The 27,880-nt window shown below is 41.2% G+C and overlaps 1 protein-coding gene across 4 annotated transcripts in view; it reads right to left on the reverse strand.

Annotated features, from left to right (window-relative positions):
* The window catches only part of PIP5K1B (phosphatidylinositol-4-phosphate 5-kinase type 1 beta), a 305,089-nt gene that overhangs the window by 88,555 nt on the left and 188,654 nt on the right, over positions 1-27,880 (reverse strand). For all 4 annotated transcript variants that reach the window (XM_024555177.4, XM_071221500.1, XM_071221501.1 and 1 more), the window contains 4 exons: positions 11,282-11,493; positions 8,841-8,924; positions 8,670-8,718; positions 5,873-5,957 (listed from right to left, as the gene is read on the reverse strand). In XM_024555177.4, the coding sequence (XP_024410945.2) occupies positions 5,873-5,957; positions 8,670-8,718; positions 8,841-8,924; positions 11,282-11,493 (430 nt within the window). The remainder of the gene's footprint in view (positions 1-5,872; positions 5,958-8,669; positions 8,719-8,840; positions 8,925-11,281; positions 11,494-27,880) is intronic.

Consider the following 27,880-nt stretch of genomic DNA (forward strand, 5'->3'; position numbering starts at 1 on the left):
CTTAAACAACAATAAACTACATATATATATATATACATATATATATATATCAATGTTGGTTTATTGATTGTAATAATTGTATCACATTAGTGCAAGATGGTAGTAATAGGAGAAACTGAGTATGCATATATGTGTGTGAGGGGTATCATATGGGAACTCTGTATTTTCTGCCCAATATTTCTGTAAACCTAGAACTGCTCTAAAAAAATAAGTCTATTAAAAACCTTCACTTAGAAAAACAAAACAACCCCCCCCACTATTTTATGGTCGATCTTAGGCAAAATAAATAAATAAATAACAAAAAACCCTTAGAGAATTTACTTTAATGGGTCTCAATTTGTGACCAATTTTAAGATAGCACTGAGATAGTTGAATGTAAAACAAAAGTTTTTCCTAGAACAAAAAAGATTAAAAAAAGGACAGATATCTTTAATATGAAGAATTCATATAAATCATTTGGAAAAATAATAAACACCTAATATAAATGAGCAAATACCACAAAGCTCAATTCTCAAAGGAATGAGAAATGTCTAATAAAAATGAATAATGGTTGAACTTCACCAGTACTTAAGGAAATACAAAAATAAAACAACCAGATAACATTTTTTACTTATCAGAGTAGCATAGTTTAAAAAGAATAATCCTGGCTAAGGGCTAGAAGGGTTCAGACTCTTTTGGAAGTCTGCAGTGGTATAATCTATCTCTGCAGTTATGTGCATTTTAATGCCCCAGCACTTCTTGAAATGTATCCTGAAATAATAATCATAAGTCTGGGCATAAAATTCATCTGAAATGATCTTCACAAAATATTAGTTAGAAAAAGAAAAAGTAGAAACAATTTAAATGCCCAATAATGAAAAATATTAAATAGATTATTGCACACCCATATAATTTTAATGTTGTATCACAATTTTATTGTAGATATTTTTGTATCGCAATTTTAAATGGTGTCTTTGTAGAATGTACAATCATATGGGAAACAATGTTGTAATATGTGAAAAATAAAGGACATACATAAAATTGTACACCATTCTACTACCATTTTTATGTAAATACACAAAGCACAGAAACAAACATTGATAAGAAGCATATCAAAATAGCAGTGGACATTTCTGGATGGTGGGATGTTAGATCATATTCATTAGTCGCTGAATCTTTTTGTAGTTTCCAATATTTTTACATTGAAGGGGTTTTACTCTCATAAAAATGAACTCAGAATGGATTGAAGACTTAAATGTAAGACCTGAAACCATAAATAGAACACAGAGGAAAAAAGCTCCTTGCTATTGGCCTTGGCAACAATTTTTTGGACATGGCACCAAAAGCAAAAGCAACAAAAGCAAAAATAAACAAATGGCACTACATCAAACTTACAAGCTCCTGAACAGCAAAGGAAACAATAAAAAAAATGAAGGGACAACCTCCAGAATTTGAGAAAATATTTGCAAACCATTTATCAGCTGAAAAGTTAATAACCAAAATATATAAAGAACTCACATAACTCAATAGCAAAAAACCAAATAATCTAATTAAAAATGAGCAAAGGATGTGAATAGACATTTTTGCAAAGAAGACACACAAATGGTCAACAGGTAGATGAAAAGATGTTCAACGTCACGAATCACCAGGGAAATGCAAATCAAAACCATGAGATACCATCTCACACCTGTGAGAACGTCCATTAACAAAAAGACACAAGATGACAAGTCTTGCCACAGACGTGAAGAAAAGGAAACCCTTTGAGCTGTTGGTGGGAATGCAACCGGTGCAACCACTATGGGAAACAGTGTGGAGGGTCTTCAAAAAATAAAAAATACAACTACCATATGATCCAGCAATTCCACTTCTGGGTATATATCCAAACACAATGAAATCATTATCTTGAAGAGAGATCTGCACACCCAAATTTATTGTGGCATTATTCACAATAGCCAACACAGGGAAACGACCGGAGTTGTTTTATCTGTCAGTAGACAGATAAATGAACAAAGAAAACATGACACACACACACACACCACATTAAAAATGAGGAAATCCTGCCATTTGCCACACACGGGTGGGCGTTGAGAACGTGCGCTAAGTGAACTAAGTCAGACAAAGACAAACACTGTATGATCTGACCTATGTGTGTATTCCACAATAGTTGAACTCACAGAAACAGTAGTGGAGTGGTTACTGGGGACAGGTGAAATGGGGTGATGCTGGTCACAGGGCACCGACTTCCAGTGATAAGATAAATACATTTTGGGAACCTAAAATACGGTGTGGTGGCTGTAGTTAACGATACTGCATTAAATACTAGAAAGTTGCTAAGAGAGTAGATCTTGAACGTTCTTAACCACACACGCAAAAAAGTTGTAATTATGTGAGGTGATGGATGTGTTAAGTAACTTAATTGTGATCATTTTGCAATATATATGTGTGCATCAAATGAGCACATCACACACATGCTTACACAATGTTAAATGTCAATTACATTTCAATAAAGCTGGAAAAAAAGGAAGAGACTTAAAAAGGAAAGAGTTTTACTTTCTTCTGGTCAAGGTGGAAGTGTAGGTAGATACACTTTGCCTCCTCACACAACCAAAAGAAGGACAACAAATTTAACAACAAGAAACAACCACAACTGCCAGAAAATCGAACTGTATGGAAATCTGACAGCCAAGGCATTACAGAAGAAACATTCATCCAGACCAGTAGTAAGGGCAGAGATGGGCATTCAGGGAGGAGAGGACTTGGGCAAGGTGGCAGCTGGAGGACCAGGGTGGGTGAGGCGGCGCTGGCAGTCCCATATTTACATGCAGATAAACCAGGAGGAACAACTAGGGAGCAGGACAGACCATGCAACCCAGGGTTCCAGTGCAGAAAAAGAAATCCTCAGAAACTCTGCTGAAAAAACCCGTGGGGGTTGAGGTGGCAGGAGAAGCTTCCAGCCTCACAGGAGAGTTTGTTGCAGAGACCCACAGGGTCCTAGAATGTACACAAGCCTGCTCACCCAGAATTGGCACCAGAAGGGCCCAATTTGCTTGTGGGAAATGGGGAAAGTGACTGAAAGCTGGCTGAGAGCCCAGCAAGCAGCATTATTCCCTCTCTGACCCTCCCCCACAAAGAGAGTCACAATGCAGAAAAGTGGGTTGCCTCACCCTGGTGAATACCTAAGGCTCTACCCCTTACAATGTAACAGGTGTGCTGAGGCAAAAAAAATATGGCCCAAATGAAAGAACAGATCAAAGATCCAAAAATAGAACTAAGCAAAGAAGAGATAGCCAACCCATCAGATGCAGAGTTTAAAGCACTGGTAATCATAGAAGTGGTTGAGTATGGTTGCAAAATAGAGGAAAAAGTGAAGGCTATGAAAAGTGAAATAAAGGAAAACACACAGGGAACCAACAGTGACGGGAAGGAAACTGGGACTCAAATCAACCATTTGGAGCAGAAGGAAGAAATAAGTATTCAACCAGAACAGAATGAAGAAATAAGAGTTCAAAAAAATGAGGAAAGGCTTACGAACCTCTGTGACAACTTTAAACATTCCAACATCCGAATCATAGGGGTGCCAGAAGGAGAAGACGAAGAGCAAGAAACAGAAAACTTATTTGAAAGAATAATGGAGAACTTCCCCAAGCTGGCAAAGGAAATAGACTTCCTGGAAGTCCAGGAAGCTCAGAGAGGCCCAAAGAAGTTGGACCCAAGGAAGCACACACCAACACACATCATAATTACCTTACCCAAGATTAAAGAGGAGAGAATCTTAAAAGCAGCCAGAGGAAAGGAGACAGTTACCTACAAAGGTATCAGCTGACTTCTCCAAAGAAACCTTGCAGGCAAGAAGGGACTGGAAAGAAGTATTCAAAGTCATGGAAGGCAAGGACCTACATCCAAGATTACATCACTGAGCCTTTATTAAATAAAATGTTAAAGGGACTTATCTCAGAAAAAGATGATCAATAATGTGAACAATAAAATGATAATAAACTCCCAGCTGTCACCAACTGAACCTAAGAAAAACAAAAATGAAAACAAACTAAGCAAACAACTAGAACAGGAAGAGAATCACAGAAATGGAGATCACATGGAGGGTTATCAGTGGAAGGTAAATGGAGAGAATGTAGGAAAAGGTACAGGGAATAAGAAGCATAAATGGTAGGTACAAAATAGACAGGGGAGGTTAAGAATAGTATAGGGAATAGAGAAGCCAAAGGACTTATATGTATGACCCAGGGACATGAACTAAGGTGGGAGGAATGCTGGTGGGAGGGGAGGGTCCATGTTGGAGGGCAATAGAGGGGAGGAAAAAAATGGGACAACTGTAATAGTATAATAAATAAAAATATATTTTAAAAAAGAAAGTGTTTTATTTTCATTAACAGAAATCCACAACAAATATTATAAGAAATATCTGTTATATAAGTATAAAATATAAACATTCTACTTTTTCATGTTTGTGTGGCTAAACTGTCATGTTTTGGGTTATATAATTAGACCACGGGGTACCTAAATGATAAAATAACATGTAATAATAGTTATTTTACTTTTGATATAGTTTAAAAACTTAATACATGAGTGATACATATCCATTGTGGAATATTTAGTAAATATTGATGTAAGAAGAAGAAGGCCTATATAAACCCACGATGCAGAGTAACTATTGTTAGCTTTGGGTTTAGTTTGCTTTTCTTGTTCCTCCCTAATGGTTTAAGTTAGGGTTTGGATCTGAGGTCTTTCTTCTTTTTTTAATGTAGGCATTGACAGCCTTCACAGCACCCCATGTTTTTAGTATGTATATTTTTGTTTCCATTCATCTGTTTTTTCTAACATCTCTATAGTTTCTTTTATGGCCATAGGTAGTATGTTATTAAATTTTCATATATTTGTAAATGTTCCAGTTTTTGCTTGATTCCATTGTGACTGGAGAAAAAAGAGAAGGGGATTAAAAAGCACAAACTTCAGTTATAAAAGAAGGGACAGGGATGTAATATCCACCATAGGGAATACAGTCAACAGTATCGTAATAACCATGTACGGTGACCGATGGTTACTGGACTCACTGTGGTGGTCACTTTGTAAGGTATGAAAATGGTGAATCCCACTATGTTGTACACCTGAAATTAATCTATTATTGTATGTCAACTATAATTAAAATAGATTTTTAAGATAAGGGTTTTTTGTACAATTTCAATCTTTTTATTTTTAAATTTTTCTCCTTTTTATTGGATTTATTGGGGTGACACTGGTTAACAAAAATTATACAGGTTTTGGGTGCACAACTCTACAACACATCATCTGTACACGGTACTGTGTGCTCACCACCCCAAGTCCAGTCTCCTTCCCTCACCATTTATCCCTCTCACATCCTCCTCCACCTCCCTCGCCCCTCTGCCTGCTGGCAATCACCACACTGTTGCTCAGTCTTTTATATTTATTGACAGTGTTCTGTGATCTGGCATGGTCTACCCTGAGGAGCGTCATGAGAATAGCTACTGTTAGCATTTTGTATGTCCCATTAGAATTCTGGCATGCATGTAGGTGTGCAGACCATTATGTATTTATAAGTGTGAATACATCTGTAAGGACTAAGTGTTCCTTCAAGACACCAGTTTTGTTGTATATTATTCCATTATTTGATTGTATCATAATATATTTAACCAACATATTACAGGGTTGAACATTTAGGCAGTTGCTAAATTTTTTCACTACAAAATAGGACTTTAATGATTGTGACATCAACAAATCCCTGACTGGGATACTTAACATAATTACTATTGATTACTGCTTTTGGGAAATAAATAATCTAATAAAATCTTGCAAAAATACACATAATGAAGTCAGCATGTAAGTGCTAAAAGTGAAAAAAAAATCATGAGAATCTTACCTTGAATTTTCTTGAAAACCCTGGAATTCATAAACTTTAGAAATCTGTCCGCATAAAAGCTCGGTCTATGGACCGAAACAGTGTCCTGAAAAGACAGATCAGGCACCACGGGTTACATCTCAGACAGCTCGAGCCATGCAATTGGTCTCTGTCAGCCCATGTCCTTAACCTGCAGGTGCGGGCAACGAGCGCCAGGTAAGAACAGGACCCAGGACTTGGGCTGGGGGAGGAGGCACAGGACTCAATCTGAGCAAAGATTCCAGATACTCAAGACGAAATAAAGCATTAAGAGGGCAGGTGAGAGACCCAGCAAAAAGACTCTGCTTTATAAACCCAAACGACTAATCCTTATTCCATTGTGTGCCATGAAGGGTTTTTAAACTCTTCTTTTACATAAAGGCAACCAGTGCTTCAAGTCATCTTGTATGAAGGGTAACACTTTCAGTCAGGAACAAAATTTGAGGATATAAGCAAACAAAAATTCCCAATGTAAGGGTGATATCAGGCAAAAAAAAAAAAAAGTGGCTGGTTTAATCTCCTGTAATAAGGAGTGTAGACACTGGGAAGATTCCCAGGAGACAAGGGTGACTGATGACCCCCATTACACTGAATTATCTACTGATGAAGTTGAATTGCCTTTAAATTGTTAACTCAATTTTTTTTCCTGCTTGGTAGGAGTCTTTAGAAGGGAAGGGCTGTTATTACAAATCCAGAAGAGGAAATGGATGAAGCAGTTAATTCTGTATGTGTATTCAGTAATCATTTATTTATTATCCAAGGTATATAATTCTAGAAATGGTATATTTGCTTATATAATGCTCCATTTTGATTCCAGAAAGAAAATTTCTAAAACTTTGTTTACACACTATCAAGCGTCTGCAGTGGGGTTGGAAGGAAAACAACACGTTGGGCCCAAGGCTGAGAGACCTGGTGTTGGTGTTCGTTCTAACTTTAAAAAACTGTGATCGTGGGAGCAGAGTGCCTGTGTTTTTTCATCTGTAAAACAGGGTGCTAATGTGAGGCACAAGGTAATTCTGTAATCAGCACGGTATGAGGGACACCGGACAGGGGAGCCCTCTTTGGCCAAGCTGTAACGGTCCTTGGGCTCTCAGTGGTGCCGTCCACGTGGTGGAAGACTTTGGTTTGACAGGCCCTCTCCCCAGGCTCTGGCAGCTCCTGTCTGTGGTGGACACAGATGCCTGACAAGTACGGTGATTTAGAAATATCTGAGGGAGCAGGGTGGTTGAGACTCAGCCCTGCTTTCTAAGAGAGGTTAGATTGTGGTTCTCTTTGGTATGAAGAAACAGTGTTTAAGTAAGAGGCACATTTGTTACCTGACAATAAGTCTTAGTTATTGCTTACAATTTCACGAGTATATAATCAGCACAGAGTGTCTTAAAAAAAACCCAATACCAAGAAAAGAAGATACGCTGCAACTAGACAAAGGTGGGGGCCTCTCGGAAGCACCTGACCACCAGAGGACTAGGCCGTTGAGACCAGCGATCTCATCTGGCAACGGAATTAAAGTTGTCTCTGAAAAAGGAGGGGGGTGCACGAGGGAGTGGTCCCCTTCCTTTCCATGCTCAAGGCAGTGTGAAGTCTCTACTTTTCTCAGCTGAAAGGGAAACAAATTAGTTTTGGCCTTTTAAAAGAAGGAATCTTTGTTCTGAATAATCAGCCTAAGTTTAATTCCTAGAAACAAACGTGTAAACCTGTTGTTTACAAGCACATTGTGACGGAGGTCATTCCTTAGTGTGTGGACAAAATGCAGATTTCACGCTGAAGGGTTATTACCAGTCTTCCTCAGAACTGAGAAAGTGGGTGTTCCTCTAGAAGCATCTATAATTTATCCTTTTTCCAAGGAAAGTATCTGCTAACATCTTGTACAAATGTGTGAGCAATCTTTGACCAATATGTTCTTTGGGATTGAAGAACTTTAATTATTAGCTGAGGAAGGCTGTGGATGTTCTGTCAGCAACAGGAAGTTCAAATGTCACAGACAGGGAAACCTTTTTGGAGACAGGGAGGCAGTGATGGGAGGGGGGCAGAGAGAGGAAGAGGGGGAGAGAGGGAGAGAGAGACACTGCTTCTTGATGACTGTGTTCTTCTGTTTTGTCAATTCTGGGTCCAAAAGACATTCTCTTATTAGTCAGCTTTGTGACTAATATCTGTAGGACATGTCATGTACAAATTCCATAACAACTTAAAAGTCTTCATGTCCTATGTCCTTATTACATGTTAGGTATCATGTTGAACACCAAAGTGTGTCATTTTATTTAATTTTCACATTAGTCCTATGAGGCAGGTACAAGGTACTACGACTGCCCCCTGGTACAGGTGGGAAAACAGGCTAAGAGAGGCCAAATAACAAGCAGTATTTCTGGGCCACATGCCTAGTGATGTGGTGAATGCAGGGTTCAAATCCAGGCTATCTACTATCAAAGTCAGGTTCAAACCCCTCTGTAGTTTGGTCTTGTGAGAACTTTCAACTGTCCCACTGATCTTCCAAGTGCTTCGGAAAAGTCTCCGTTTTCTCATGATCATTTCCTAACAGGGCCCTTCCTATTTCACACAGAAACAAGCCTGGACCTAGCCACGAGGCTGCGGTGTGCCAATAGCTATCCGAATTTGTTATCTTTGTTCTTAGCTTTGAACAACCTGCATGCACGATTCTGAATGTATAAAGACCCTGTTTCCTCTTCAAGTCTACTGACACAGCTTCCCAGACACACAGAGACTTCAGACAGTCTCTGAGAAATTGAAAAATGCAGTTTAACAAGGAACAGGAGCCACTCACCCCATCATAGACCAGCGCTTTCCAGGAATGTTCTAACTTCTTCATTAACCTAAATGTCAACAAACAGAAAAATAAAAGGAGAATGTAAAATCACTCCCACTTGGTGAATTTGCAGAATCTTCTGTTGATTTATTTTGAAATAATGAAAGACTCCTTCCCCAAATTTCTTACCTGTATGATTGCAGAATGTCAATAATGCCCATAAATAAAAGCAGTTTTTCTCCCTTATGGCTTTTAGCTGGAATTCCTCCCATTCTGTTGATAGAGCAAAAGAGAAAATATTTTGTAATATAAGAACAGAAAGTTAAAAATCATTTCTGATACATAAGCTATAAATAAAAAGGGACAATCTCTCAGAATTCTGGACTATCCCTCCCTTCATCATTTTTTTTTTCCTGGTCTCAGTTAACGTTTTCTTGGGAATCCAGAATCATGTATTTCCCACAAAGTATTTTAAAGTATTGCTTTTAAAAAATGAAGCACTTTTATGTATTCACTATGAGGTTTTAAAGTAAAATACAGCAAAGCACAAAGAAAGAATATATAAGAAATCCATTCCTGGGATGCAAAGATAACCACTAATAAAATTTCTAGTATGTTTGTGTATATGTATATGTTTATTAATCCACAAACAATGATTATTTTATGTTTCATAATCTGAATTTTTCACTTGCTAAAGGATGAACATTTCCTCATATTCAGCACTAATGTGTTTTTTAATGACTCTAGTATTTCACTATATTGAGAGAGAATAATTTGGTTAATTGATTATTGGACATTTAGATGGATTTACAAGCAAGGATTTTTTTACTGTTTAATACATATGAACTTCCTTTGTCAAAGTGAAATATGCCTGTAGTTAGTCATTGTTGAAGAACTGCAGAAAGCACTCACTTATAACCAGGGAAAACTTCTCTCTTTCAGTCTCCTTGCTCAGCTGGTATATGCATGTGATACAGTTAACCATTTCAGTCATTTTCTTTGTTTGTAATTGTTTCTGTTAGTCAATATGTACTTCATACAATACACAAGCTAATCCTGAAGCTACTGTCACATCTGGCTGAGGGGACAGACCATACCTGCCAGGAGACAGGTTTAGAACGGAACAGAATCTTCTTATGCAGATAAGAGGCTCAGAATTGGAAACATAATTCCTATCATGTATTTCCTTAATACATGTTTATTCAAATTCAAAGTACATGTTTATTCAAAGTACGAGGTCTGTTCGGGGAAAGTCCAACTATTGGTAATATAATGAGAATGGGTTGTGCGACACCGATGTAACCTGGTGGCCGAGGAGAGTGGACTGGAGTGCACATGCATGAATAATGACGACTTCACTGTACTAGTCAGTGGGGGCAGTAGACGCCAATGAGTGAGCATGTGTACTGTGTGGCCACTGCATTAAAAATGACTGAGCGAGAAGAGCAGCTAATCTGCATCAAATTTTGCATGAAGCTTGAACATTCCTCTACAGAAACTATCTGAACAATTCAGAAGGCCGCAGCTATGGGCGAGTGGTGATTGGCAGCTTCATCACGACAACGCACACTCTCCTGCATCACGTCTCATGCAGAGTTTTTTGGTAAAACATCAAATCACCAGGTGACTCAGCCCCCCTACAGCCCAGATTTAGCACCCTGTGACTTCTGGCTTTTCCCAAAACTAAAATCACCTTTGAAAAGGAAGAGATTTCAGAACTTCGATGAGATTCAGGAAAACACAGTGGGGCAGTTGATGGTGTTTGGAAGAACTGTGTGAGGCCCCAAGATGCCTACTTGAAGGGGACTGAGGTGTCATTGTCTTATGTACAATGTTTCTCATGTCTTCTTTAATAAATGTCTCTATGAGGCATAGCACACGGCTGGATACTTCCTGGACAGACCTGGTATGATGGGTGTTGTGAATATGTAGTAAATGAGGGTAAAAACATTTTCAGCCATCGTTTAAAAATGGGGCCAGTGGGGGAGGGGAAACCCATGTGCGTGAAGGAATGACAATAACTCAGAAAACTACTACTCATCTAGTTATCCACAGAACAGAAATGAAGCCTGGCTCGGGTAGGTGCTGGAAGTATCGAGGGGAACACTTCGTAAGGTATGTGATTGTCTAACAACTGTGCTGTACACCTAAAACTAATACAAAATCATACTGAATGTAAACTTTAATTAAAAGTGAAATTAAAAAAAAAAAGAAAGAAAAGAAGAGCAGAGGGCCAGAGGAGAGAGACCTGGGTATTTAGTCTCTGCTCGCTCCCTCTTCCAGCCCAGGGCACCAGCAATGGCTGCGTCCCACAACCACACTTCGCTCTGGCACCTGTTCTCCAGAGACTGAGGGGCTCCCCCGTTGTCTCTTTGTCTAGGAGGGGCTCTAGTCTTTGAGCACCTGATTGCTGATATTCCCTTCACCCTTCCCTTCACATGAGCCCCTGCATTAAAGTCTCTTCATTGGGGGAAAAAAGAAAGAAAGAAAGAAATGATGCCTGGCTTAGTTCATTTTAGCTTAAGTAGGAATCTATTCCCAAAGAGCCACCATGAAGGGAATTGCATTTAATTACTCATGATGTGGGCTGCGCCAACCCAGTGGGTTGGTGGGCAGGGGGCAGCACTTACGTGTCCGGGTTCTCTGTGATGATCCCATCTCCAGATTTCCCTGGGCCCTGGATGGATTCCATTGCTGTTGAGTAGAGAACCTTCTGCATCCCAGGCCGCTTCGCATCCGGCACATTTTGTGAGGTCTCCTCTTCTTTCTCTTTGGGGGAATGGTCTAAGATGTGGATTCCCAGCAAAAGGCTATAGTCCATGATCTTGAAGCTTTCCAGCACCTGAAGAAGAAAAAGTACCAGAAGGCCGGTCAACTCCAATGCTTATAAGTCTCATCAACGCAGAATCAGAGAGCCGTAAACACACAGACACACAGCTCCTGCATCCTCCTAGGGGGGTGGCTGATAGAGGGAAAATCAAAATAAAGACATTTGAAATATTACTAGGTCATGTGCAGTAAGATTATCACAATGGCTCCAAGATAGTATTTTTATGCAGCTCTAAAGCAAGCACATCTTTTCAAGATCATCCGTGAATGTTTCACTAATAGCATTTACTGAACACTTTCCATGTGCCAGGTACTAAGTGGTTTACTTGGCTTCAATCCTCACAACTCTTTGAGCTATGTACTACTATTGTCTGTATGTCACAGGTGAAAAAATTGAGACACAGAGATAAAGTAGTTTGGTCAATGCCACACAGCTTGCAAGTGGCATTGCCGGGATTTGAAACCAGGAAGTCAACTGCAGCATCCAGGTACTTAAGCACTAGGGCAGAGAAACCAACTACCAATAGTCTCTACAAATTTGTACCCTCCTCAGCATGAGACTCAGCTGGAATGTGTTTCTGTTTACATTCTGTTCTTAAAATCTTAATCTTGCTGGAGTTCAGTGGCTTTTTCAAAGCTTACCTTTCAAAGTTGTCATTCGGTTCTATAGCAAGTCTTTTTAAAAATTATGATCTCAACAAAGAACATGACTTATTGCTTAATTATCCACTTAGCAAACAGTGGGAAGAGGAAGAATTAAAAGTAGTTGGATGCGCCAGAGAGATAGTGATGTTCTGACAGGACAGGGACAGAAACGAGGTCAAGGTAAGAGTCAGTCAGCATGGCTTTTGAGTGTAGGTGAGCCTTTGACACTCGGGACCCTTCTTCAATGGGGTATTTTTCTCAATGATGAAGTTTTGTCTAGTAGTTTGCATATATTCTCCTCTACAACAGAATTCGTAATGCCTGGCATTTCTCACACAAAGCTGCTCAGGAAATCAGCAGCCCAGAAAGTAAGACCATACTGAGCAGCAGAACAGTATTCTGAACAAACGTGATAATTTGTCACTGTACCCTTGCAAGGAAATGCCTTTGAGAATCGGAGTCTAGAGGTATTGGTTAATCTGGGTTTTGAACACCCAGAATTTCTTACACTTCTCATTTTCCCTCAGCCCAACTGCCTTTGGATCAGACATTTATGGTGCTATAAAGAGGGGCCAGGCCTGAGGATTCACACACCTGTGGCTGCCACGTCATGGGTACCATCTGACAGCAGGCTGAGTGAACAAAGCCATGTGTGGCCTTGGAAACATATGGTTATCCTTGGGTCTTGTACATCTTTGCTGTCAGTGAGGAAAACTGAAAGTGGGCTGGAAATGAGTATCAATTATTCCACAGTGTTTAGCCTTCATCTCTCAGACACTAAGCTGAATAGTTTGGAAAGGAGGCAGGCAAGAGCTGAGAGGAGAATCTTACTACTTCTGATGGTTAGGCCATAAAACTTTCTAACTCAAGTCACAAGAGAGTGGCCTCATAGCAATGTGAAACCAGCTTCCCTAACCTAAGGGGGAGAGACTCCAAGATGGCAGAGGAAGAAAAGGTGATAGGAAGAGCCCTTCCCCACTGAGCCAACACATCGGCATTAAACCCATGGATTGGTTATGAGTGCCTCACCCCTCCCCAAAGTTGCATGTGGCCACGGAGGCAAAAAGGACAGCTCTGAATCGGGGCTGCCGGGAACCCAGCCTCTTAAAAGAAAACACTAACAGACACTGGATGCTTACTTCAGACAGAAACAAGTGCAAAAGGGTCTTAGGCCTTTATTTTTCTCAACCATACTGAAAGAATGGTTTGGGGACTGTGTCCACTCAGGAGCTCCATAAACCTGCCCAGGGATCGCCACCTCCAGGTGTCAGTTTGCCCACTCACACTTACCAGTGCTAGTGAATCCCGTCTCAGATGCTGGGTAAAGAACCAGCATGGACTCTGTGACCTCAGGTAGGTTATATCACCTCCCTGTGTCTTAGTTCCTTCCCTGGTAAATGGTGACAATATTATCTACTACATGGGTGCTTGTGAAAATTGAATATGGCGATGCAGGTAAAGTGCCTAAAAAATAGAAAAATTTCTGGCACAAAGAAGAGCTCCATTAACTGCTAGTTCTGATCATGATAAACTACAGGTCACGGTGACTCATTGCTCATGCCAGCACGAGAGATGGTAGTATCGGCGTGAAATAAACACCCCTGGAGTTACACTTCTGAGCTAAAAAACTGATGAAAATCCAACAAAACACAACTGCATTTGGGCTCTTACCAGTACCCTTTTGGTGAATCCTGTTCTCTTTGAAAGAGTTGGTGGGTACCCAATAGTATTGTTTGGATGTTCAACAGGAAAAGGTCAGCAGACAACTCAGTAATCCTGGTCAAGGGGCTAGGAAATGATGGCCTCGTGATCTACGGGAATAGTCTTCTTTTTCACTGGCAAAAAACTCAGCCTTGTGCCCTAACAGCTCAAGCTATCCATTGGTAGTTGTTCCCTCAATGTGGTGAAATGGTTTCAAAAGCAAATGCCAGTCAGACCTAGTGACAGTGTGGTGAATGTCCCTAACAGGCATCCGGAGGGGTACAGTGAAGAGGGTTAAAGACTGAAGGGCACTCCTGATACCATCATATTTATTTCATTTTGTTCTGCAAGGCATCTACAAATTCATTCTGCTTGTCAAAAAGCTTTCTTTAGAAAATGATTTTTCTTATATTTCTAATGCAATGTTCAATCTGAACTGCTTGGTGTGTACTTGAAGTCTCTTTTCCTGCCCAAGGACAGGCCAAAGAACACATGTGCATTCTATAAGTGATAGAAAGTTAGGCTGTGGTCCAATTTTAGCTGTTGATGCCATCCCAAATGTTTTAAGTGGTCAAATGTTTGTCCTGGTTTATTTTTTAAAAATAAACTTCGAGAGAAATTAAGAAAAAGCTACAAATAATTTTTAAAAAGACATTCATTTTCCCTCTACTCTTAAATTGGATTGTCAGCATCCCTGAACAGTGCTGAATTATTATCCTTAGGATGGCGAGCCCCTACTTTCAGAGTGAAAACCTTAAAAACGATCAATTCCAATCCCATTGTGTGGAAAAGACATGATAGCTTTTGGCCTAGGCAAAGTCACCCCCCCCCCAAAAAAGATAACTATATAGGCATGTATCTTAAATCAAATTAAAAAACTTCTGTAATGAAAAATTCTGGGAACAGATTTTAGTCACAAACATTGCAGATCTGCATCAATTAGGGATGAAGTAGTTCTGTTATTCATATCCTTCCAGTTCTTTAATTAAAAGAATCTATAAATCTGCCAAAATCTTAACATTGTGAGCTGTGAAAGTGTGCAACATTCTGCAATACGACTACCAGCGATCAGTCTCGTCTGTCACCCAGGCACGCATTTTTCCTCCAGAATGTCCGCCTGTCCGCCTGACCTAGCTATTGCTGATGGATTCTGCTTCTGTGCATTTGTTATGCAAAACACAGGTTACAAAGCAAATACAGGTGCTCTTCCATCTAGTTTGGGTAAGACTCGACTTCCTCAGTTGAAAAGAAAATGAAAGCAAAAAAATGGTTCGTAGACATATGTAAAACTGCAAGCAAGTTGGATTACCATAATGCTTTTTATTGTCAAAGCCAGATTTTTGTCTCTTTTCAAGGACTATTTTAAGTGAATAATAACATTGGAATGTAGTAAAAAAAAGTCACTGTCAAGGCAGCTGGTATAATATCCTGAAGACGTGATCAAAACAATCTGTTCCTAAAATAAAAGCATCTTCTCCGGGCTCCACTGGCCAGTGGTGCAGCAGGAATACGCCAGTCACGTGTAGTTCATGTAGGTTCGGGGACGTATGGAGCAGATGCTCTGACACACAACGATAGACACTTTCATCCTCTCTTCATGGCCAAAGGTCATAAAAGAGCAGCTGGACCTCCTTTTCCTTTTCCATCTTCTCTGCCACGCTCCCTAACCCTGCGCGCTGTTACCGTCCTGCTGCTAGAAGGAGCGGGAGTGGCTGCATGGTGGTCACGACTCCCTGCTCTGGGGCCAGCTGGCTTGGCTTGACTCATGGCTCCCCCACTTGCTTGTCCTTGGGCAAAGTATGTAACCCCCTTGGGACTTGTTACTCATTCTGTGCAGGAGAGACAATAGGGACAACTGCTTCACAGTTAGTGGGAAGAGTGAATTCATCCCCATCAAGTCTTAGGACAGTAACTGCTGTACAGGAAGCACCCAATAAACGTTAGCTATTCTTGCTGTCCCGTTCCTCCTCCACCTGTAGCACAGATCACAGCGGACAGTCCGCTTGGAATCTCCGCTCGACCTCAGCTGTCTTGTCTTCTCTTGGTTCTTTGCCTATTTGTTTTCCTGCTCTTTCTTTCTGTAGCCTATAAGGTGTTCATCAGAGTTCTCTAGTCGACTCTTTCTCTACTTTTCAGTACTGATATTTACTTACTTTTTGTGGGAACGTATTTTGAGTGTGTAGTCTGTGCTGGGCACCACGGAGGTGGTTGGATCTTCAGGGGTAAGTAAGACAGGTAGCTACCACCCTCGAAATTACACAAGCCTGAATTACATATTGGAATAGGCCTGGGAGGAAAAATCAGGGTACCGTGGAGACACCCCATGCAAAGGGTTCCTACTTATGGCTGGGAAATATTTCAGTAGTGCAGGTGAGAGGAGATGATACTTGGAAGATGTGGTGGCAGGGGAGTTCAAGAGGGAAGTCGACAGATTTGAGAATATTCAGAGGTAGATTCCATAGACAATTCCTAAAATGTTATCCTTAGTCTGAACTCACTCCTAAGCTCCAGCCCTATGTATTCCCAATGGCCTTCTGGACATTTCCAAATTTCTGTACACTGTCTTGCTGCCACCCTAAGCTTTTATTTTTTCCCAAACAGTTCTTTCTCCTCGCTTCTCTGTTTTATTTGGAGTAATTCTAATGTGGATTTCAAACTCCATGACTCCTTTTCCTTTTCCTTAAATTGTCCAATCCTGCAGCTTCTAGCATTAAAATGTTCCTCCTCCTCAATGCGCTGATTTCAGCTTCCTTTTTCTCTCCTTTCTAATTCATTCCTGACACCCTCATTGACCAGGTCCCATCGCCCCCCCTACAAAGTGTTCAGCCTCTCACAACTGCTCCACGCCAGCGCCTCAGCGTGACATCAAAGGCCCGTTTCTGCGGCTCCAGCCGGCTTCCCTCTGTTATTTGATACTTGCCTAGAGGCATTTTTTCGGGCCAGTCAGACTGGAATCCCTCATTTACCCCCCTGCATGTGCCCGAAGATAAAAGCCCTGCTGTTTCTTCTGGAAGGGTGTTACTATCTTTTAAAATCTTCCTGGTTTTTCAAAGCCTAACTTAACTCTTACCTCCATGAAAACTATACTCCTGATCTCAACAAAATGTCAGGTAGTGTCTTTCCTCTGAAAACCCAAGCACGTTATCAGCGTCCCTCTACGGAAGAAAATTGACTTCAGGTGGCGACTACATTTTTCCAACCATATACACAAGAGTGCTCAACTCACCAAAGGCTTGTTGCACTCCGTGCTCCCTGCTGTGTACTCTGAACACAGTGGAAATGTGTATTTGTTATACTGCTTTTCATGCGACCAGACAACTAAATACCAAAGTAATCAGCCACAAGAATGTCCAGCATTCCATCTATGTCTTAAATATGAGACATGATAAGGATAATGGTGAAAAACCTGCAGCCCTGAAGGCATTTACTGTGATTATATGCTCTATGCTGTCAGAAAAGCAAGATAATAGTCAAGGGTGTGTTCAAACCCACCCACACCAGACGTATTTATGCACACTGTGTCAAGGGCAAAAAATCAAGCTGTGATGTACAGAGACTCTTTTGATTTATTGTTTTGTATGCACACTACGTGGCAGATGAAAGGCAAAGTTGTTTTGCTATAAACTAGGCTGAGCTTGGAGTGTGATAAAAATATCGCTTTCTTTCCAGGAAGCCTTTGCAAGGAGAGTGCGTCACTGGTTGGGTCACCTGCAAAGACCGTGAACCATCCAAGAGGTTCAAGGGTGCTTGGTGCTGGCCCTAAGGAGGCTCTGCTCTGAAACACATCCCAGGGCCTCCTCCGCCTTCCTGCCCTTTGTCCCTTTGCTTTTCCAATATGTAAGGAATGCAAAATTAAGTTGGCCTAAAACTGAGAGAGATTATCAAATAAGTGTAAAAGAACTTGCAAAAACAGCCACATTTAAAAATTGGTACCCAACACCAAAAGATATTCAGAGTGACAAAGACAATGCAACTTCAGTAATCTAAGTGATGCTTTATGCAAAATGGACAGTAACCAGAGGGGAGGTGGGAGGGTATAGTGGGGGTAGGGAACAGGCGGTGACAAGCCACACAATTTTAGCTGGTAAAGCAGACGGAAATAACTACCCAGCCCTCAGCCTAGTTATGTCAGTGATGTGATTTGCACTGTGTCCAATGCAGTGATTCAGAATTCGGAGCGGTGCTGGATTGATCTGCACCAACACTTTTTTTTTGCTCATTTAAAAAGCTTTAAGCAATAGACATATACCTTATAGGTATTAGGAATGGCCATCAATCATTTCACAAGATTACACTGAATATACGAGCAGGTATACATATTTATCAGCTTCTGTACAGGATGAGTTTTGGATATTTTTTATAGACACTTTGTTCCTACGAATGAAGTTGTCTTAATGAATTACTTTGTAAACACATTTAAAAGTAGTATTTTATACTAATACTGCCAAGTTTTTTCCCATTATGTGATGTATCTTCTAGTTGGCTTGATCATGAGTGATTTGCAGCTTAATTAACAGCTAAAAGCCTAGAGGCTGGCCAGCTGCCCAGTGACACGCAGAGGCCAAGCTGTGTCCAAGCTTCCACATCTACTTCAACATATGAGATGAAATTCCAGAATCCTCATCACCACCCACTGCTGTCCACCCCCTCTGAAGAGCTTCGTCTCTGGGTAAATACCTCTCTTCCCCTCTCCACTTTGCTTTAACGGGCAAAGAAAGGGAAGAAGAGTGGGAGGATCTGTCCATGATAAATAAGACTTTGATGGTTTGAACTTAAACTTTAAACTCTAAGCTTACTAGAGGCAAAGACCATATCCTATTCATTCTGGGTACCTGCCATGGACTTAGCTCAGAGCCTGATGCACAACAAGAATTCAAAACTATTTGTTGAAGGACAGGATTAGTTCAGTAGGTGGGTAAGGCGTGCTTGTCAAATGAGATTCCGGCAGTGGTTTGAAGCCAGAGAAATCAAGCAATCGATGCTCAGAGATCACCAAAGGTTGCACAGGGCAGGAAAAATCTGAGATCTAGGAATGTCACCTTTGGTACTGAACAACTTACAATTTAAGAAGAACAGCAAGTATGTGCTTGTAGGGCAAGTTTTAAGAAGCGACAGAAAACCTGGGTTGTGCAAGGTATCACTAGAAACAAATTCTTTGGGATTGTGAGGCATTATAATTTACTTTTAAAATAGTAACGTACGTATATGGTCAAAATTAAAGAAAGTGTAAGAGGGTAGCTCAAGGTCACATCCCACTCGCAGGAGGGGATGGTTTTAGGTGGGAATGGAATGTCGTAAGTGGAGGGGCCCAAGGCAATGTTCTCCTCTCTGACGTTTCCCATGGCATTTGCCTAAAAGTAAGGGTAATGCAAGAGGGACAATTTTCACCAGCCCCGAGAGAGAGAGTTCAACTTTGAATAAAAAGACTACTTAAATTAAGAGGTAACTATTTACACCAGAAAAGACTGAAATATTATTGGTAACATTAAGTTTGGGGAAGCAGATTTTAGAGAGCAAGATTAGTGGTAAAAAATTATAAAACTCTATTTCCCTTGCACATCTGAGTGCAGAGGAAGTAAACGCGCAACCTGGAATCACCAATTTTTCTGTTCTTGGAAAATTGGGTTGCTGACATTTTCTTAACTTGCTAATAATGTAGAAAAAGTTGGATAGCTCTTTGAGAAAGGGGAGTATCACAGGATGGCAAATCTCCATCTCCACAGGCTGCCCCTCGTCATCTGAAGACAGACTGGCAAGCGCTGGGGAAAATGAAGCACATGCTGAATTGTAATCTAGAAGAGTTTGTCTTTGGAACAGCTGGAGCTGGCTGTGCAGGGGCGAAATTTACAAATGAGTTTGCTAGAAATAAATGAAAGGAAGTTAATGAGATGCGGATTCCAGGCAGGCTCACATTCAAGCCGGATGAGGATATTTTAAGTCAACATCAGGTTTTAACATCCTTGCATCCCTAATAGCCATGGACAATTGATATGTCCAGTAAACTCTGCATCTTTTAAAAATACTTTTCTGAGCCCTCACTGGGTAGCTCAGTTGGTTAGAGCATCACCCTGATATGCCAAGGTTTTGGGTTCAATCCCCAGTCAGGGCACATAAAAGAATCAACCAATGAATGCATAAGTAAGTGGAACAACAAGTTTCTCTTTCTCCCTCCTTCTCTCTCTCTGTCAAATCAATAAGTGAAAACATTTAAAAATACTTTTTTGAAGAACACATGTAGAAAAGTACAGATACATCTTTTCTAAGAAAAGTCAAAATTAAACATATAAATTCATTAATCACAGATTGTTTTTGTCTATTTCACTCTTATGGGGAGGCAGAAATTCTCTCGTGTAGATTTTCCACCTCACCATATAGAAGGGCAACATCTGTAGGGACAAAGGCGAGAAGAGTTATACGTGACAGATCAAAATACTTAGAAATCTCTTTTAAGGAGGAACGTTGATGCCATCGAAGGCACATTCACTTGCAAGGCAAGGGGGCATATAAAAAGTGTTCGCTGATATTGACAGGGATGAATAATCATGTACACGAGCCAGTGCCTTTCAAAAGCCAGTATGTGCTGATCTTTTTGGAAAGAACTAGAACCAGTGTGTGGCCAAAGAAGCCCCTTGCCTTGCACAAGGAAGTTGAACAGGTGCCATTCCTACGACTCCATGGATACTCAGTAAATGTGCACTGGATGTTGAATGAATAAAATGAAGTCCTATAAAAACGAAACGCACTTTCCCCTTTAAAAGTGTTCCCAGTTGTCTAATTTGAAGATAAGATTGTTTAAAAGGTGCACAACAAGCTGAGTAACATGCCATAAGACACATTTCTCAATCATTTTTTAAGCTTTGTAACATTTTCCCAGACCCCAGAAACTCAAGTATTCCTTAAGTCTCTACAACTTCATCCCTCACCAGATCCCAGAAGCTTCTCCTAAGCTGTGGCGCCACCACGCTGTTGTATAAGTTGCTAGGGTTTGCAGCCCCTCTGTCTCCTGGGGCTGGGCCATTTACGGCCCTGCTCTGTTTCACAGGGTCATCTGTGTGAATGACCTACACTGGCAACCGGATCCACGCTGGCCACACTCAAAAGCTTTCCAGACACTTCTTCAAAGCCAGCTTGTTGCCATCATGCCCCCTGCAGCCACTTCCCCTTCCTACTATGGCTCTCCTCTCTGTGTTCCCAGGATTCCCAGCAGGGAGGAGGATGTGACCCATGGGGACATTTCCTTCCCTTTGTCCCCTCCCCTTAGATATGTTGTGAGTTCTCCCACTTGACCTACATTGACCTCACCTCTAGACTTAGGGTCATCTCCAAAATCAAAGACAGATACGTTCTTTTCACACTAAGGCAGGAAACCCTTCTATACTAGGGACAGCATCATTTCTACTCCATCAGCCCAAAGGCTGTAGCTAACATTAAGTTGAATCATTATATATTTATATTTCCAAATGATACATTAAATAAAATGAACATTAACTAGACACATCACCACCACCACTTCAAGAAATATGTTGGATTCTCTGATCTTTAGGTGCTATTTCTTTTAGGCAGAAAAGAAAAAAGGTTTGCCTCTGAGGGTTGAGGAAGATATTTCAGCCCCCCATTTCCATTCTTTCTGTAGAAATTGTTGAAATATTCCACTTGATTTGAAGTGAGGGTTAAAAAAACAATTGCTGGCGCGATAACACTCTGTTTTCTGTCGTGAACGAGAGCCCTCAGAGGCTGCTCACACGGTACTCAATGGCACACGTCTAGGCCCTGATCGCCCCCGTGCCACAAGGTAAGAACATCAAGATTTGGAAACAGTCAACTCCACGGTAACCGTCACATTTCTCAAAGAAGTTTTGCTTTCAAGTTAATAGGATTTCACGTACACAGACATTGGTAACAGTTGGCAAGTGTCCATGTGCTTGATTATGCTTTTCATTAAACTTTTAAAATTAAATGTTTGGATCACTAACATTACTTTGTGTTTCTCAGCCACTTGGCACTATTTTCCTCTTTCCCGCCTTCCCTGAAGTAGGCTGCAAGATTTCACTAACCCATTGCCCTGGCGAAACCAAGTTTTCTACTTCGACAGAGTCCTTTCCTCATTCCCATTGCACCTTCTCCAGCAGCTCCTGGTCCGAGCTAGGAAACCGGTCACCAGGCACTTACGGCCCTTCGTGTCGGCATCCGTCTGTTCACGTCATTACTTTTTTTTATTTCCACTGACTTCCCCCCCATGATATCTACAAGCTCCTTGAGGACGGGGTGCTGATGAAAACCCTGGGCTTTGGAGTCAGACCCCTGGGTGTAAATCCTGGATCCAGCACCGCAAGCCCTGTGGACCTAGGGAAACTTAACCTCTCCAGTCTGCACTTCATCCGTCAAAAGGGAAGCAGACCACTCTGCAGCACTGCCGTGAGGGTTAACGGAAAATCTATCTGCAATGTCAAGCACTGCCTGGCTCAAAGCAAGTCCACAGTAAATGTTAACTGAGCTGACCTATGATGAACTGAGCCTTGGAAATGTGTTCTTACGTGAAATCATGCACCAGTATGAAGTTTTACATTTTGTATATGTATTTTATGTGTATATTTTATTACCATGTGCTTTAAATATTAAGCTACTTTGGTATCTATAGGTTATATCTAAGAAGGAACCCTCCTTCCACCAAAAGTGAGAACAGCTGGTTTTGAAATATTGAGAATTACTTGTTGGGCTCAAACTGAGGTATCTCTTACTGAGTAGAAAGTCAGACATGAACAACAGCATAGAGGAGTATTTCGATTTTTGTAGCTACTCTGAAACTCACTTGTATGGATCATCTTGTCCCTTCTGTTGATGCCAGAAGCCCCTTTCCGACACCCACCTGCGTCAGAGCTGAACTGTAGCACCTGGAAAAACCTGGAGCGCATCAGCCCCTCCCAGGCCAGGGGGACACCTGTGTTGTACAGAGTCTTAAATGGGGACACTAGTAGCCACCTAAATAAGTAACTGAGTAGATTAAGACATCAACACAGTTGCAAATGATTAATTTACTGGTCATTAACAGACACTGGCCAAATGAGCAATGTGATTTAGTTCAAATGATTATCCATAAATTCACAGCATTGATAGGATGACTTGCCCTGGTTCTATTTCACACCAAACCATGGGTGGGCAATGACCAGAGCCTGCTCTTATTATATAGTCTCTCATCCTTGGTTAGGTAAGGTTCATATTTGAAAATGTTTGCTGCTGTTATCTCTTAGGCTTCGGCAAAGGACTGACACCGAGACAACTGCTGTCCTGTTAAGTGAACTGAAGGGCAGGAGAATGAAGCCCCACAGCTCCTGGTCTCCCCGAGAGCAGATTTTAGCAGGCAAACATTAAACATATAACCAAGCAATTACAATATAATGTAGAAATACCAGTGGCTGTAGAATAGAGTTAGAGGAAATGCTAGGAGCCTTTTGGGTCTCACAGAAATGCTTATTATTAGAAAAACACATGGTAAAGTCCTGTACCTGAGGCCTGTCCTCCTTAGGGATCCCTGGCAATTGCATTACATCCCAGAGACATATGACCAGCCATTGGACTTAACTGTAGGTTTTTCTGTTTCATTTTTACCAGTCTTCCTGTATCCCCAAACTGCTGTTATTGTTGTTTTTTTTTTTTTAATTGGATTTATCTTTGGCTTTGCTAGAGAATAGATCAAGTAATTTTTAAACAAGAGACTTAAATACAGCCCTATCAGAAAGGCTAAAATAAAAACTGCAGTCCCAACAGCAAATGCTGGTCAGGATGACAAGAACCGGGATCACTCACACGTAGTTGGTGGGGATGCAAGATGGTCCAGCCACTCTGGGAAAGAGTGTGACAGTCTGTCACGAAACCAAACATGTGCTACCCATATGACGCAGCAACTGAATTCAGCATTTATACCAGAGAAATGAAAACATACACTTATGAAAAAACCTGTACGCAAATGTTCACAGCAGCTTCATCTGTAACAGCCAAAAACTAGAGAAATCCCACGTGTTCTTCAGGGGTTAATGGTTAAACTGTGGTATACCCATACCATGAAATACCACTCAGCAACCAAAAAGGGCAATCTACTGACTCACACCAGAACTTGGCGGACTGCAAAGGTAGTACGCTGAGTGAGAGCAGCCAACCTCAGAGTTACATACTGTACTGTTCCATTTGTGTGGCATGCTTGAAATGACAAAATTATGGAGATGGAAAACAGACTGGTGGCTATAAAAAGAACTGGGGAGAGACTGGGAGGGAGGGAGGTGGCTGCGGCTGTACGTAAAAGGGTAATGTGAGGGGTTTGGGTGAAGGAACTGGTCTTAGTTGACTGTGGTGGTTGCACAAATCCACATAGGCATACAACCAGATAAAACTATATACATACACACCCACGCACACAAATGAGTGCACGCAAAGCTGGGGAAATCTGAAAAAGTTCAGTGGTTGCACGAAGTCAACTTCCCAGTTGCAATGTTGAGCTAAAGTCACACAAGATGTGACCACTGAGGAAACTAGGTGAAGGGCGTGTGGGAGCTCTCTGTATTTTCCCTCCGACTGCATGTGAATCTACAATGATTTCAAAATCAATTTTTTTTTAATAAAAAAGGATGTACAGCTAGAAAACTTTTAAAGTCCTCGCATACACGACAATGTCTTTATTTCTATGCTCACAAGGAAATCTGGCTCGGTCAGGCAGAGACATCAACGCGTGAAATCATTTTCTCCCAGACCAGAGCACGAAGGCATTGTTCTGCTGCCTCCCTGGAACCTGGAGATTCTCTCCCGCTCAGTCTTTGATTCTATGAGTTCATTTTAGTTATTTGGTCACCAACTTTAAATTTGCCGTATGTTTCTATTGCAATGGTATCAAAAAAACAAATATTGTAGATAGTAAAATTCATAATTTAAAACAATGGAGCAAATAAAACAGATCATGGGATTATACTGTTTGTAGAGCATAATTTGAAAGAGTGAATTTATCTATAGCTTTTTTATTTTTATTTATAGTTTTAAAGATTTTATTTATTTTCAGAGAGAGGCAAAGGGAGGGAGAAAGAAAGAGAGAGAAACATCCACCAGTTGCCTCTCACATGCCCCCAACTGAAGACCTGGCCTGCAACCCAGGCGTGTGCCCTGACTGGGAATTGAACAGCTGACCTTTCAGTTCACAGGCCGGTGCTTAGTCCACCCAAGCCACATTAGCCAAGGCTATCTATACCTTTTTTAAAAAAGTAATCTTTGGTGGTATGGTACAGAGATGTAAAGTCAATGATACACCTGTCCGCTTTCTCATGTTTTAGCTGAAGTCTAAAAACAACACCCCATTCTTTACTGAAAAAGGAAATAGCTTAAATGTACTCACTGTCATTAGTAAGGGGAAAAATGAGAGAAGAGGTTGTCTAAACCCAGGTGTCCTGCCTGCAGCCCAGGACGGTTATGAATGTGGCCCAATACAAAACCATAAATTTACTTAAAATATTACATGTTTTTTTTTTGTGATGACATGTCACATTGTATTTAATGTGTGGCCCAAGACAACTCTTCCTCTTCCAGTGTGGCCCTGAGACGCCTAAAGGCTGGATACCCCTGGTCTAAACTAAATGCAAAAAAATTAATGCTAAGCAAAATTATAGCTGAGGGAGTAAGTCCTAGCCATAAGGCTAAATTAAGTTTTATAGAAAGTAACCCATATTGCAACGCATGCAAACATGTCCATAGCTGAGAAGAATCTGAACCACAAGTGTGCAGTTAGAGAGATCTCAGTTTTCACATCAAAGAGTCTTGGTATTTTTAAGATGGGTTTCATTCCATTCTGAGAACCTATTAATATTTATGGTGACAGACATTTGTGTGAAAAAAAGAAAATTGGTTCCACACTATTTAAAAATTAATAACTCTGCTGCTCAATGAAAAATGATAATAAATGTAAAATAAGTCATTTAGGTCAATTAATTATCAAGACTGTGTCTAAGGAATTCCCACTTGAAGAAATAAGAAATATTTGGATTATAAATGCAAGTCCTCACTAATATTGTTTGTCAATGTTATTTCCCCAGAGTTATCAATAAATATTGCAGGATATAACAACTTATTAAATCAACTAAATGACATGAGATTCTTTAGATTTTTCCAGATAAGAGTCAGAGAAGAAATAGCAGTAAATTAAAATGAATACAAAAATAGTTTCTAATTGTTTTTCCCAAATGAATACATGAATTTCCAATGAAAAGAGTTCTTTAAATCAACATCTTGTAATACGTATTGAGTGTCTATAATAACCAGGTACTACAGCAGAGGGAGGTAAAGGAGAGAGTTCTGGTGAATGGTGCTGCAGATGAGGCGTGCATGGAAAGACCAAAACTCCTACAGAAAGTGTCCAGTAGATCAGAATGGCTGGAGAATGGGGGCACTCCCAGAGAATGGGGAGAGAAGGCTGAAGAGGGAGCACCTGGAGTAGGTGGCAGGGACCAGATCAGGAAGAATCTTAATGTTCTCAGTTAATAAGTATGGCCGTTGGCCCAAATACAGTGGGGAGTATGAGCTAGGGCATCTTTAGGGCCTGGGGAACGTTTGATCAGAGGTCCCCTTTGGCGGCAGCAGCATTGGCGATGTGTTGGAAGGCAATGGCACTGAAAACTAGTTCAGGAGCTAGTGCAAACCTGCAGGAGATGAATTATCAGGGTCTCAATAAAGGCTGTACGTATGGAGAGGAGGGAAAGATTCAAGGGTTATTTAGGAGGCAGACTGGACGGGACATGGTGATTCACTGAGTGTGGAGAAAAGAGAAAGACAAGACAAAAAGGAAGGAAAGGGCACCTTCAAGGGGCTGATCTGGGCAACTGGCTGCGCGATGATCACATGCCCTGGGCCAGGGAAGCTAGGAGGAGGAGCAGGCTTGGAGGAAGACGACAGGGTGCATAAGAGCAGTTTTCTTATAAATAAGATGTGTCTCTCTGCCTGTTTGTTACATGGAGACTGTAGGGAATGGTTTGAATAAATCCTGCTTCTTGTTTTTGATAGCAAGTGACCTGTGATGTCCTGGCAGCACTCTGCTGTCACAACTCTTACCCTGGCCAAGTTCACTTACAGGTATAGACAGCTGTCACGGCAGGTGGGGGGTAAGGCCAAGGGAAAGGAAATGCTCCAAGAAATAGAACTGAATTATTTACCTGTCCACCTTCCCCAGACACAGTCAATAGGGAACGGCAACCTGGGGTTGGGGAGAACTCTACGAGCTTGATCCCTGCTATTGGAAAGAGCCCTTCGTCTGAATCCTGTGGGCTCAGCAGGGTTGAAGCATAAAGTGAGTTTGGTTTTCTAGAAGACTTCTGAGTGGCCACTGTACTACGTGAAGGAGTTGGTCAGAGATGGGCCATCACAGGGGTCAGGCTTATAGACAAGGGCCGGAGGCTGGACCGAGGAATCCAGGGAAAGGGACCAGGGGTGGGTGGGGAAAGATGGCATTTGTCAAAAGGTGGTTCAAGCCACTTAGAAGGCAGAGTACAGAAGCAGCTGCTCTGATTGGGAATCAGGGACCTAGTCTGTGAGGAGTGGCGAGCAATGCGGGTAGGTCAAGCTGGGCCCGTGAGTCATGCAAGGGAAATGGAATCCTGGGTGTGAGATGTGAAGCCAAAATACGAATAAAGAGATGGGGGGCAGGAAGTAAGAGGAGGTCAGCAAGAGGTTAGGAGATTTACCATATCTACCTGGGAACAACATAAAAACTGGGGTCCAAAAGCCTGGGATTCTTGGATTTGTCACTTCTAAGCTCTTAGAGGACCCTGGCACCACCAGACAGAAAGGGTCTTTTGACATTATTTGGCTCCTGACTGTATTCTTCTCCCATCTCACATGTTCTCCCTCACTGTTAACTGTTGCAACTCCAAACAACTGCAGTTCTTGGAACACATCGTGCTATTTTATGCCTCACTTATACTGTTGTATCTTCCTAGAAATAGACTTCTACTGCTTTGCCTGCCTGGAACACTCTTCTTGTCCTTCAAAACCAAGCTATGATCTCGCCTACTCTGATCCCCACAATG

This window comes from Desmodus rotundus, chromosome 1 (genome assembly GCF_022682495.2).
Source record: "Desmodus rotundus isolate HL8 chromosome 1, HLdesRot8A.1, whole genome shotgun sequence".
In the NCBI taxonomy this organism is placed as follows: Eukaryota; Metazoa; Chordata; class Mammalia; order Chiroptera; family Phyllostomidae; genus Desmodus; species Desmodus rotundus.